The sequence below is a fragment of the Orcinus orca genome, chromosome 20 (assembly GCF_937001465.1).
Source record: "Orcinus orca chromosome 20, mOrcOrc1.1, whole genome shotgun sequence".
Lineage (NCBI taxonomy): Eukaryota > Metazoa > Chordata > Mammalia > Artiodactyla > Delphinidae > Orcinus > Orcinus orca.
Window position 1 is genome coordinate 42,468,472 of NC_064578.1, and position 14,169 is coordinate 42,482,640.

At 36.5% G+C, this 14,169-nt stretch overlaps 1 protein-coding gene across 8 annotated transcripts in view; it reads left to right on the forward strand.

Annotated features, from left to right (window-relative positions):
- Positions 1-14,169, forward strand: part of LSM14A (LSM14A mRNA processing body assembly factor) — a 69,734-nt gene that overhangs the window by 18,377 nt on the left and 37,188 nt on the right. For all 8 annotated transcript variants that reach the window (XM_049703013.1, XM_033413913.2, XM_033413912.2 and 5 more), the window contains exons 2-3: positions 6,884-7,047; positions 9,748-9,877. In XM_049703013.1, the coding sequence (XP_049558970.1) occupies positions 6,884-7,047; positions 9,748-9,877 (294 nt within the window). The remainder of the gene's footprint in view (positions 1-6,883; positions 7,048-9,747; positions 9,878-14,169) is intronic.

The window sequence follows — 14,169 nt, forward strand, 5'->3', positions numbered from 1 at the left end:
GCTGATTTTTGTGCTGATGTTGTACCTGTAACTTTGCTGACTTCATTTATTAGCTCTAGTAGTTTTTTAAGAAATAGATTTTATGGACTTTTCTATATATGGAATCGTGTCATCTGCAAAAAGAGTTTTACTTCTTATTTGGATGCCTTTTATTTCTTTTTCTTGCCTAATTGTGCTGGCTAAGACTTCTAGTGCATTGTTGAATAGCAGTGGTGAAAGTGGACATCCTTGTCTTGTTTCTGTTCTTAGGGGAATGTTTTCTGTCTTTCACCATTGAATGTGATGTTAACTGTGGGTTTTTCATATATGCCCTTTATCATGTAAAGTAAGTTTTCTTCCTTTCCTAGTTTGCTAAGTATTTTTACCATGAAAGGGTGTTAAATTTAACAACCGCTTTTCCTGCATCTATTGCAGTAAACCTGTGGGGTTCCCCCCTACCTTGGTCTATTAATGTGGCATATTACATTGAATTTTTTTGTGTGTTAAACCACCCTTGCATTCTTAGAATAAAATCCCAGTTGGTCATGGTTTATAGTCCTTTTAATGTACTGTTGAATTCAGTCTGCCAGTATTTTGTTGAGGGTTTTTGTGTCTGTATTCATAAGAGATATTGGTCTGTAGTTTTCTTACAGTATCTTTGTCTGTCCTTGGTGTCAGGGTAATGCTGGCCTAATAGAATGTGTTAGGAAGTGTTCCCTTTTCTTCTGTTCTTTTGGAGAGGTTTGAGTAGGATTGATGTTAAAATGTTTAGTAAAATTCACCAGTGAAACTGGACCTGGTTCTTTGGAGGTTTTTGATTACTGGTCCAGTCTCTTGTTGGACCTGTTAAAGATCTGTTGAGATTTTCTATTTCTTCTTGAGTCAGTTTTGGTAATTTGTATGTTTCTGGGAATTTTTCTTTTTTGTCTAGTTTATCTATTTTGTTGGCATACGTTGTCTGTAGTATTCTCTGAGTCTTTTAATCTCTATAAAGTTGGTAGTAATGTCCTTGCTTTCATCTGATTTTAGTTATTTACCTCTGCTCATCTTTTTCTTTAGTCAGTCTAGTCTAGCTAAAGGTTTGTCTATTTTGTTGATCTTTTCAAAGAACCAATTTTTGGCTTTGATGATTCTGTTTTTCTGTTCTCTATGTTGTTCATCTCATCCCTAATCCAGTATAATTTCCTTCCTTCCTTCTGCTGGATTTGGGTTTAGTTTGTTCTTTTTCTAGTTTCTTAATAAAGATCATTTGAGATTCTTTTAGTGTAGCATTTATAAATTTCCTGCTTGAGTATGGCATTCTCTACATCCCCTGATTTTGGCAGGTGTTATTTTCTTTTCCAGTTGTCTTCAGATTTTTCTTAATTTCCCTAGTGATTTCTTCTTTGACTTATTGGTTCTTTAAGAGTCAGTTTAATTTACACGTACTTGTGAATTTTCCAGTTTCCCTTCTATTATTAATTTCTAGCTTCATTCCACTGTGGTCAGAGAATACTTCATAAAATTCAATCCTTTTCAATTTATTGAGAGTTGGTTTTGGCCTAAAATTTGGTCTGTCCTGAAAAATGTTCCATGTGCAATTTAGAATAATGTACATTCTGCTGTTGTTGAGGGGGGAAAGGATATGCTAACTCTTCTAAATGCCTTCACCAGCACTACTAGGGAAGCTACTTGTGCCCTGCCCTTGAGGGTTGAAACAATGGCCAGCCTCTGTGCTGGGCCCTCAGTGAATTTTCAGGCAGATCATGTCATACAACCCTAATTTTTTGGAGGACAGGATCCCTGTTGCCCACCTGGCATCAGCAAGCTGCACCAGAAACATGGGCCACTGTCCCCACAGCTGCCCTTGACAGAGATGGGAGATGATGAATGGTAATAGCCAGCCACTCTGCAAAATGCCAGAATTCACCAAAGGTTACTGGCCTCTTTCTTCATTAGGTGCTCCCTTGGATGCTACAGGCATTTGACTAGATTCCATAGTTCCACAAAGGTTAATTCAGACTGTTTGCCAGCCCAATAGTTGTTTGGGTGGAGGGACCAATTCCTGGATCTTCCTATTCTACCATCTTCCATGATGTCACTCACATATATGTTTTAATTTCAGATAGTTGTAATCTTTTGAAAATAATAGTTTTATAATCTGCCTCATACATAGAATGTTTAATGTTACTGTATATTTACCTAATATACAATATATTATTGTATATCAAATATATTATTTGATGTAACAAATAATATAGCAGTCTATTTTGAAAAAAAATGGACAGAGTTGTAGAACTCTAAGTAAGAAATTACATTTGATAAATAATGTTATATTTTGACCTTCCTCTTTAGGTACCTTTTCACCAGCACTTGCCCAGTAATTTCCAAACTGGCCCTCTGCTTCCTTTTTGATTTTATTTTCCAAGTCACAGAAGAAAATATACTGGAGGATAGTGGTTGCCAGGGGCTACGGGTAGGAGGAAATGATACACTGTGGTCCAATGGGTATAAAGTTTCCGTTAAGCAAGGTGGTAAAGTTGTAGAGCTCTGTTTATAATTAACAATACTGTGATGTACACTTAAAATTTTGTTAAGAGGGTAGATCTCATGTTATGTATTCTTACCACAATTAAGAAAAATAGGGAATTCCCTGGCAGTCCAGTGGTTAGGTAGGACTTGGCGCTTTCACTGCTGGGGCCCAGGTTCAATCCCTGGTCCGGGAACTAAGATCCTGCAAGCCAAGTGGTGTGGCCAAAAAAAAAAGAAAAGAAGAAAAAGAAAATGAATGGAAATGATAGCATTAACAAAAATGCTGGTGAAGTATACCTAACAATGAAGTTGTCTGCCAGCTTGAAAGAAAAAAATGTAAGGTAGCCTGATGGAAGAAAGTATAAAAAAGAGTTGAATCTGCTGTTGGAGACAATGAAAGAGTGCATCAGGATCAGGGAGAACCATGCAATAAGCACTTATAAGACTGATTACATAGCCAAATTGAGCCAAGAGGAAACTTGGGGTGATTGGGCATCATATACTGTTACTCTGTGGCTTTCTGTGTTTAGCTGCTGCCCCCTAAAGTGCAATAAATAAAAATAACAGGTTAAAAAACTTAGGGATGAAACAATGTGATTTTTGACTGTACTGACATAATTCCCTTACTAACCAGTTGCACATGAGCTAATTCATGTATTGAAATGTTTTGTAGCAGAATAGTACTAGTAATTTTCTACCTTTTCTGTGTTTGTCCGGCCTTCTCTCTTTCTACTCTCAATGTCCAGGTTTCAACCTTCACCACCTCTCATTTGTTCTGTTATCTTCCAGACATGTGTTCCCTTCTGATTGCTGTTCTAATTAACTTATTCTTTATAATGCTACAAGAACTGTCTGTTGAAAACATTAAATCTGATCAAATCGGTTTCCATCATTAGAGCCTGTTTCTCAAACTCATGGTCTCTGTTTTCATACTTTTTCATTTTCCCTCTTTTGCTGTATGGTAGCTTTTTTTTTTTAAGGGAACTTTTGTTTTTATTTATTTATTTTTGGCTGCATTGACCTTTGTTGCTGCGCTGGCTTTCTCTAGTTGCGGTGAGCGGGGGCTACTCTTCATTGCGGTGCGTGGGCTTCTCATAGCAGTGGATTCTCTTGTTGAGGAGCACGGGGGCTGCAGTTGTTGTGGCACGAGGGCTCAGTAGTTGTGGCTTGCGGGCTCTAGAGCTCAGGCTCAGTAGTTGTGGCGCATGGGTTTAGTTGCTCCGCAGCATGTGGGATCTTCCTGGACCAGGGCTCGAACCCGTGTCCCCTGCATTGGCAGGCAGATTCTTAACCACTGCACCACCAGGGAAGCCCGGTAACGGTTTTCTTCATACCATATTTTGGAAAGTATGCCTTTAGTTTTCAACTCTATTGTTGGTTACCTTTAGGACTGCAAATAACAAATTTTTAAGCCTACATATGTTAATTTATCAACTTCCCCCCAAATTTTATGAGGTGACTCCTACTATAAAAGATGAGTATTAATTTATAAATTTCCTTTTGTGTTTCCTCTGCTTCTTGTCATTTTCATCTCCCAATTTTTGTTAGAATACTGTGTGAAATAGGTACCATCCTAATTTTTGCAACACTTTGTAACTTTGTAGTCTTTTTCAGAACTATTAAATTTACATTCTATTCTAGCACCTTAGTAAATTGTCACATATATTTATGTGCTTAAATGGATTTGTTGTCCATCTCTTATTTTTTGATGGCACTGTTTCTGTGAGTTCTTTATTTTGATGTAGCAAAGGATAAGTCTGTATGGCTTATAGTGCACTAATTTTTTTTTTCCTGGAAGTACAGTGAAACCTGATCAAATTTAGGTCTTTATGTCAGGATGCTTGTTATATCTTTAGTTATATTTTCTCTTATTTGTTCTGTTGTCTTTCTCAGAGACTGTTCTGCTTATTGTTGATTTGTTTTATTAGTTCTGCTGTTATATTTGCCTTGTCTATTTTTTCTTTCCTTAACTATGCTGCCTTTTCTTTTCAGTATCATTTTGATCATAAGAGTTTTATTTTTCTTGAGAATGTAAAGCAGTTCTTTCTGAAATTTTCTTCTGTTTCCTGTGATAAATATTAATCCTGAATGGATTTTTCATCTTTCTTTTGACTACATGGGTATAGTTTGAATGGTTTTGTTATGCCTTAGAAAGCCTAGTAGAGCTTCTCTTTGGTTTTGTAAATAGATGGAAGACCTTTAACCCCACCCCACCTGCCTGCAGCTTCAGGATGAGCTAATCTGTTACTTTGGAGGTCTGGGACTTTATAAAGCATTGTATGGTGGCGATAGTGGTGGTGCTAAGTTTAGGAGTGAGATTGGCCTACTTGTAATTTTATTAGTCTTGCTTTTTCTAATTCTTTTTGGCCTTCCTTTTGGTTAAAGGACAAGATGTAGGACCTTGTCACTTGCTCCCGCCCTGATAAAGTATTGTTCGGCCACCAGAGGAAGGGATGCTTCAGCTAGGACGTCCTACATCTTTTCCTTTATCACATCTGTGTCCCCGTCCACCAGGTTGGAGGGTGCCTGGGAAAATTTCTCAGCATGCTACATGTGGATTCTGGACTTGGTCTTCTGGTTTGTACTAACTTATTCAGTATCTGAATGATAGTTTTTAATAAAGCTTTTTGGTATAGGTTTGAGGTATTTTCCTGGTTTAAGGATATTTAAACTTTTTAATTTTCTTTAGTTTTTAGGGAGGCATATTCTGCAAACCTACAACCATGCCATCATCTTTCCTGGAAGTCTCATAAGTACTAGGAAGAATTTTTAGGATTTAAAAAAAGGCATTATTTAAACTGAAATCTTTATTTTCTATCTAGCTATGGATCAATTCTGCAGAAAAATGCATACATTCAAAACATTGCACAATGTTAAGGTGTTTACTTCCTCTAGGACACTCTTTAAATGAATAATATCTGATATTGAAAACTTTCTTATTTGGAGTTTCTATAGGGATGTCAACATCAGAAGTCTCCTAAGATAGTGAACCTGAAACTTTAGTATTCATAAGAAACTCTTGAGGAATTGGTTTAAAATGCAGATTTCTATACCCTCTTCCCAGAAGATTTGAGTCAGTGGATTTGAGAATCTTTCTAGCTTACCCTGATGCAGGTGGTCCACAGTTCGCCTTTGAGTAATGCTATCTTAAGTGTTAAAATAATCAGATTTAATTATGAGATAGATATTTTAGGTAACTAGGGCATTTCAGGCTATCCCATGGAGCTGAATAGTTTGACAGCTGCTTTCCTTGGCTTCTAGAGGACGTACTATTCACCAAGATGGATATTCTTTCCATTTTCTTCTCTTAAACCCGAAGCTCAGTTTCCAAAACTTTGGGATTTTTGTAGATTGGGAAAATCTTCACATCTTCACTTACTACATTAAAAATAAATAACAATGAAGGACATTTTTAACAGCTCCTCTTATCACAACCACCAAAGATATAAGTAAATAAAAATGTAGGAAGAACACAACCTCATAATACCGATAGTCTTGTTTGTTTTTTTAAAGATAACTTTTTTTTTTTTTTTTTGCTGTGTTGGGTCTTTGTCGCTGCGCGTGGGCTCCCTCTAGTTGCAGTGAGCGGGGGCTACTCTTTGTTGCCGTGCGTGGGCTTCTCATTGCGGTGGCTTCTCTTGTGGAGCACGGGCTCTAGGCACGCGGGCTTCAGTAGTTGTGGCTCACGGGCTGTAGAGCACAGGCTCGGTAGTTGTGGTGCACGGGCTTAGTTGCTGAGCAGCATGTGGGATCTTCCCGGACCAGGGCTCGAACCCGTGTCCCCTGCATTGGCAGGCAGATTCTTTTTTTTTTTTAATATATAAATTTATTTATTTTATTTATTTGTTTTTGGCCGCATTAGGTCTTCATTGCTCTGTGCAGACTTTCTAGTTGCGGCGAGCGGGGGCTACTCTTTGTTGCGGTGCGCAGGCTTCTCATTGCAGTGGCTTCTCTTGTGGAGCATGGGCTCTAGACGTGCAGGCTTCAGTAGTTGTGGCATGTGGGCTCAGTAGTTGTGACTCGCAGGCTCTAGAGCGCAGGCTCAGTAGTTATGGCGCACGGACTTAGTTGCTCTGCAGCATGTGGGATCTTCCCGGACCAGGGCTCAAACCCGTGTCCCTTGCATTGGCAGGCGGATTCTTAACCACTGCGCCACCAGGGAAGCCCCGCTGCCCCGCCAATAGTCTTTTAAATTGAACACATTTAGCTCTATGCAAAACCCACTCTGTTTTCCACTTAAGAAAAAAAATTTACTTAGCTACAAATTAATGAATACTTTCTTATGGATGGCATTTAAGAACTGCTCTTTAGTACTTGAAACAGTGCATTGTAAGAGGCACTAGCTGAATACAGTGAGTAGACATGTATCTCATATCCTCTGTTTTCTCACCAGTTCGGTCCTTTGGTACAGAAGACAGACCAACAGATCGTCCAATACCACCTCGAGATGAAGTCTTTGAATACATTATATTCCGTGGGAGTGATATTAAAGACCTCACTGTTTGTGAGCCACCAAAACCACAATGTTCTTTGCCTCAGGACCCAGCTATCGTTCAGGTAACATAGTAAATTTGTCTTGGAGTTCAAGTAAATTTCATGCACATAACTAGCCTTGGATTTTGCCTCTCCTTGTTTTTGTTTTTTAAATTTTCTCGATTAAATGTTCATATAAGCTTATTACCGTTTTCTAGTTACCTGGATACCCAAAATAACTGGATAATGTTCTCACCCAGGTTTTTCTCTTTAGATAATAAGTTGGGACTAAATAGATTAAGAAATAGCTGAGGAATTAATTTTTATCATAAGATACTTTCTGATTTCAACAATGGTTAAAATAGCTAACATTTATTGAGATCTGACTTTATAAGAAGCACTATTCAAAGCACTGCACATATAATAGGACAATCCTCACAACATCCTCTCAGCTTGGTACTATAGTTATTCTCATTTTTATAATCCTCATTTTTATAAGTGAGGAAATTGAAGTAGACCCATAATTTGAACAGACCCAGGAATTCTGGCTCTAGAATCCAGGATCCATGCCACTATACTATTCACATGTGGATCATGTTACAAACCAGGGTGGTGATGGCTACTCTTAGGTAAGATGACTAAGTTTAACAAAAAAAATGCTAAATCACATTATATATGATATGTTTGTTACATAGTATACATGCAATGCAAAAATATAAAAGGATTTTAGCACGTACAGATACGTTGTTCAATTCCCAAATAAAGTATTAAAGAAGACGATCCTAAGTATTCTCATTAAGAGAAGGTTTTTTTTAATGAGTTAATTTATTTATTTGGTTTTATTCTTGTCTGCGTTGGGTCTTCGTTGCTGTGCGCGGGCTTTCTCTAGCTGTGGCACGTGGGCTTTCTCTAGTTGCGGCGAGCGGGGGCTACTCTTCGTTACGGTGCACGGGCTTCTCATTGTTGTGGCTTCTCTTGTTGCAGAGCACGGGCTGTAGGTGCACAGGCTTCAGTAGTTGTGGCGCATGAGCTTAGTTGCTCCGTGGCATGTGGGATCTTCCCGGACCAGGGATTGAACCCATGTCCCCTGCATTGGCAGGCGGATTCTTAACGACTGTGCCACCAGGGAAGCCCGAGGAATTATAAAATTTGTGTATTTTATTTAAAACAGAAACACATGATGTCTAAAAGATTGTAAATTATGAATTAAAGAAGATGTTCATTATAGTACCTGTTTATATGTTAATTGGAAGCACATAGAAGCTCTGAATTTCTACTATAGCAGCAGAGGAAGCAGGTTAACATGAGTGTTTTTAGTTCCTGGCATAGATGATTAAAAACTTTGTGGCCCCCATATGGTTTTCCTGCTGAATCCATTTTCTTCTCAAGTTTTTTTCTTGTCGAAAGTCTTTGGTCATTTGCAGTAAAACATGCTTGTTGCGTTTTTTTAACTTCCTCTTTTTTATGCTGTGAGTGATAAAAATCTTAGGTTTTCACAAAACTGACTATTAAAATATATATTATCTTGCATAGAATGTGCCTTCCAGCTATTAAAAGGAAATACCTAATGAACTCTTCTAAAGAAAATATTAAGTACTATATAAAATTAAAATGGGGAAAAAAAGAGAAAGTACCTTTTAACATTTACTTACTATTTTTCTGAGTATAAGATAAGCTTTTTAAGAAATAAAAAATTTGGTTCTTGAAACATAAACTGGAGAAATTCTCTACTCTTACCTATCCCCTGCTTTTTAAGTCTTACTTTTGAAGAATTAAGTCTGAAAGAATCCTGAGAAAGTGCGAACTTAAATGGAGGGAGAGGAGACACATTCTCATAGAAATAGCTGCCTACACCGAAGAGCGATGTTATCGGACTCTCATATCTTTTGATAACTCTCCAGAGAACAACTTATTTCATCAGTCAGTTTTATGGAATGACAATAACCTAGAGAGCACAATTCAAAATGATTTTTAAAAACTTCTTCCAACCACTGTAAATTTTGGCTTTTGATCTTTTGATTCATTCGTTCAGTAGTATTTATTGAATACCTGCCATGTGTCTGATACTAGCAGCAAACATACAGACAGGGTTCTGCCATCAGTGAACTTGTATCCTGGTGGCTGTTAGTACACTTCATATTTATATTATCAAACATTTTATGTTAAGATAAATTAATGTATATATATACATATTAATATATTTATATATATGTATTTTAGGTTTAGTAAGAAGCTTTTTATAAAGTGCTCTTTAACGTAATAATAACTATTTAAAAGTGTAAGTAGTAAGTGGTTTTGTACAGGATAGTTTGTTTCTGCATTTCTTTCCCATAAATTTAATAGTATACCTCAAGTGATTGAAAATAAGAGTAAAATCAAAAGTGAGATGTCTTACTTATGTCACCGCCAGACTGAAACTTAGTACTATAACGAAATTTGATTTTTCTCATATTTTTTCTTTAAGCAAAGTTAGTTTACTTATTCGGGTAACTTTTCTTCGGTTCTTTCCTAAATCTGTTGTAAAACTGAACTCAGAGGAGGAGTTCATTGTAGAAAAAAGCATTTATAAATCACATTGCGTACAATTGACACATGTATATAAATTCTGCAATCAGGTTATTCAGCTGTTTTAACATTAAATGCATGTTGCAAGTTGTTATAATTGCTTTTGTGTCTAGTAGTTGTAATTTAATAGTTTTCTTTAAAATGTAAATATCTAAATTTCTTTCCATTATGTACATATTGCTTAGAGCCTGGAAAATTAACCCATGATCTCTTCTTCAGTCTTCACTAGGCTCATCTACTTCTTCATTCCAGTCAGTGGGCTCCTATGGACCTTTCGGCAGGATGCCAACATACAGTCAATTCAGTCCAAGTTCATTAGTCGGGCAGCAGTTTGGGGCTGTTGGTGTTGGTATGTTGTGCTTTTTTCCTTTTTTTTCTTTCTTTTTTGTATATTTCCCTGTCTTTACCACAAAGATATATAAAACCACAAATTTTCAGACATATTGTTTGGTGTTCCTTTTGTAGCCTATTATTTTAAAGACTTTATTTTAATGTCCTTAATGATTAGTGGTTCTATAAAGGCCATCTCTTAGAATGCTAACATTAAAAAAAAATCTAGATATATCCAATTACCAAATTTTATTGAATGTTATTTTAAATTTACATAAGATATATCCATTTAAAATAAGCATTTTTTCCAACATTGTGGGTTTTCAAAAAGGGAAGTAGAGATAATGCCATTATTAGGGAGCAATATCAATATATAACACTATAAGGAGAAAGTATAGGAGGGCTAGGCTAGTAACAGTCCTGTTTATGATTGGAGGACAAAGGTTATCATGTACAAAAGCTAGGTATAATCAGATCAGATTTTTTTGTGTTTATTTTTATAGTTGTGCATTTTAGCTCTTAAGTACACCTTTATTGAAATTTCCACAATAAAGAAGAGTTTTAAATCTCAAACTCTAGCCCTTAATCTTTTTTAATTCCATTGAAATAATCACTTATCAGTTTATTTCACTGATCACAAATCCAGTTTCAGGTTTATCTTGAAGCTCATTATTATGTTAACAGGTTTTGTTAAAATTAATTCCTTTCTATGAATATTTTTTATATAGTTGTGACTTTCCAAGTATGTAAATGTTTTACTTATTCACAAAATAAAAAACAATGGGAAAAAAGTAAATCCAAAAATTGAATGAATACAAACAGAAACAACTATATCAGATAACATAACCACACAGAAATAAGAATTTAAGTAAATTTTTACACTCTTAGTAAGATATATTGTAGGAATAAATACAACTATTAAAAAAAACTTGACTTAGGGTTTATTATTGGTAGTGGTATTGGTGGTGTTAATTTTGAAACTATTTTGTATGTATTATAGGATAGGGCAAATGAGTAATATATTGATGTTGTTGAGAAATGGTATTCTTACCTTGGAGAAGGGAGATATAAATATGGAATGGGGAAAGGTAAAGAAGAACGCTATGGTGGTGAATGTGAATTGGAGGTATAGGTGTGAACTCATTTTTTAAAAACTGGTTGTTTCCTGACTCTGTTCATAGAAAGGGCCTGGAAGCAGTGATACCCAGTAGCAAAGAACGTGTATAAACCCAGTTCTTGCTTTCTAAATACCTCTCCCCACTAAAAGGGATCTAGGCCCCTTTTAAAAAGAAGAAGAAAAAGAGGAAACAATGCTTTTAGAATAACACTAGCTAATAAATAGAAAGAGTGGTGGACATAGAAAATCACCATTTTGTAATCTCTAGTGAAATAATTAACAAGGATTATCAGTGGATGCTAAAATCATTGGGTGAATGGTGTTGGAACAGGATATTTAAATGATCTTAAAAGTATCATCCCACAGTTTACTTATTAATTCCAAAGGGAGAAAATGTGCCTTTATAATGGAGAGATCTGATGGTCGCCATCTTAATTAAGTCGTCAAGTTTGGCATTGCCATAATTAATGATTATATGTCTGCTGATGTGATGATATGGGGGAAGGGGGGTAAACAACTTCACTTCTGTGGTATTCTTGCTGAAAATGCAGACTCTAATCATGAAGAAATTGAGATATATATTCAGAATGCCAGGCTCTTCAAAGGATTCAATGTTGTAAAGAACAGAGGCAGCGGGACTGGTTTTTTTTTAATTGCATTCGATCTTTATTTTATTTTATTTTAATTAATTTATTATTTATTCTTGGCTGTGTTGGGTCTTTGTTGCTGTGCATGGGCTTTCTTTAGTTGCGGCGAGCGGGGCTACTCTTCCGTTGTGTTGCGCGGGCTTCTCATTGTGGTAGCTTCTTGAGGAGCACGGGCTCTAGGCAAGTGGGCTTTAGAGCGCAGGCTCAGTAGTTGTGGCGCACGGGCTTAGTTGCTCCGTGGTATGTGGGATCTTCCCGGACCAGGGCTCGAACCCATATTCCCTGTGTTGGCAGACGGATTCTTAACCTCTGCGCCACCAGGGAAGTCCTGGGACTGTTTTAAACTTGGGAAGACTGAAGAGACATAGCATCCAAATATAATATGTGATTGGATCGCAAGTTTTAGGAGAAGTTGATAATAAAGAATGTTTTAGGACTACTGAGGAACTTTGAGTAAGGACTAAATGTTGGATGGTGTTATTGTTTATTTTCTTAGATGTGGTAATGGTATTGTGGTTAACCATATAAGAGAATGTCTGTTTTGGGGAGATAATTTTGAAGTATTTAAGGGTGAAGAGGCAAACTGATTGTAGTCTATATAGGAAAAAGAGAATTGTGTATATCACAACATGAAGAAACGGAATAGGCGTGGCAAGATGTTAGTAGTTGGTGAGCTAGATGGAGGAATATATTGATATTCAGTGTACTCCTCTTTCAATTTTGACACAGGTTTGACATTTTTCAAATTTATTTATTTTTGTTGGGGGGTGGGTTGTAACCCAGACATTCATCCCTAATCAAAATTTAAATATTTAATTACTTTCAGATTTATTGTTGGATTGGTGAAATAGGGTAGCTTTGGTCCACGTACCTTCTAATCCTAGTCAAGTGAAGATCAATGTTGCTTATACATGTTAATCAAGATATACTCTACGTTAGTTATAACTGTTAGAATCCTATTCTGAGGATTCAGATAAGGGACAGTTGCAAATTATATTATCCTTTTGAGACTCCTTTCACTAAGTTGAATAGTTAGCTAACATTTGGATTATTGTACTTACCTTCTACATTACTGTGAAGTTTGCATAACTTAGTATGTATAAAGCATTTGAACAGCATCTAGCACAAAGTATCTACATAATAAATACTGCTTCTGCTATTCTTCACATCCTGCTCCTCTAATCAAAGTATTTTGTGGTGGTGAAATATATATTCCTTATAAATGCTTTTATCTAATTTTGATATTGGAGGTTGCTGGTTTAGTGTTCTTTGGGTGTCAAAAAGGTAGAAGGTTTTGCTTGTGCTTTCCATGTGGGTAGACTTAATTTTTGCAGTGACAGATTTTTTTCGTTTGTTTTTTTGCGGTACGCGGGCCTCTCACTGTTGTGGCCTCTCCCGTCGCGGAGCACAGGCTCCGGACACGCAGGCTCAGCGGCCATGGCTCACGGGCCCAGGCACTCCGCGGCATGTGGGATCTTCCCGGACCGGGGCACGAACCCGTGTCCCCTGCATCGGCAGGCGGACGCTCAACCACTGTGCCACCAGGGAAGCCCTGACAGATTATTTTTGATTGTTTGATTTTCATACTGGCAGAACAATTTTTGGAGTGGCTAATTAGAGAACTACATATAGTATTTAGAAGTAGTTAAACGAGGAGGAGGAAAACTGTAGCATTGATTAAGGTGGCAGATGTTTTTTAGAAACGGAATTAACTTAGATATAGTTTGTGTTGGTAAAATTAAGCCAGATTTTAATTTAAGCCTCTTGTTTTCATTTTCTGTGCCTAATATTCTGATGTAAAGAGAAAGTTTAAATAAATCAAGATTACACTATTGCTGTTTGGGAGGAATTTTTTCTATTTTAATTTTCATAGTTTTATTTGCAATTTATATCATGAAGGGTTAATATCCTGAATATCTAAAGAGCTTCTAAAAATAAAGCTCTACAATCCAACAGAAAAATTTGTAAAGATTAGAAACTGACTTTGCCTTTTTCAGAAAAAAATAAATACAAATGGCGCTTAAACATGGAAAGATGCTTAAATCTTGCTCATGATAAGAGATATACAGCTTAAGTCATCACCAAGACACCATTTCTCACTATCAATTTGACAAAAACCCAAAAGTTTGAATATATTCTGTTTTGGCAAGATTGTGAAGAAAGAGATACTCTCATACTTTGTTTTTTTTAAGTTGATGCACAAATAATTTTTATGTGCAAAGATTAGGTCATTACTGATGTTAATTAGGAAAAATTAATTATCTCACAGTAAACTGAAGCATCAAAATAGCCATGACATGCTAAGTCTCATACTACTCTTGTGGGCAAGATGGAGGCATATTGGCTGAACATGGGTTCAGCCAGTGGGTACATTTTAGCTGCTTAAATAGCAGAACCATATTGGACAGTGATTCTCTTAGGTCTCTAGTGTTTTGTACACGTTAATTTTTAATCACTGAGTTTAATGAATACTTAACATGCTTATGAACTTTAAAGTTAGCATAGGGACTTCCCTGGTTGTCTAGTGGTTAAGAATCTGCCTTCCAA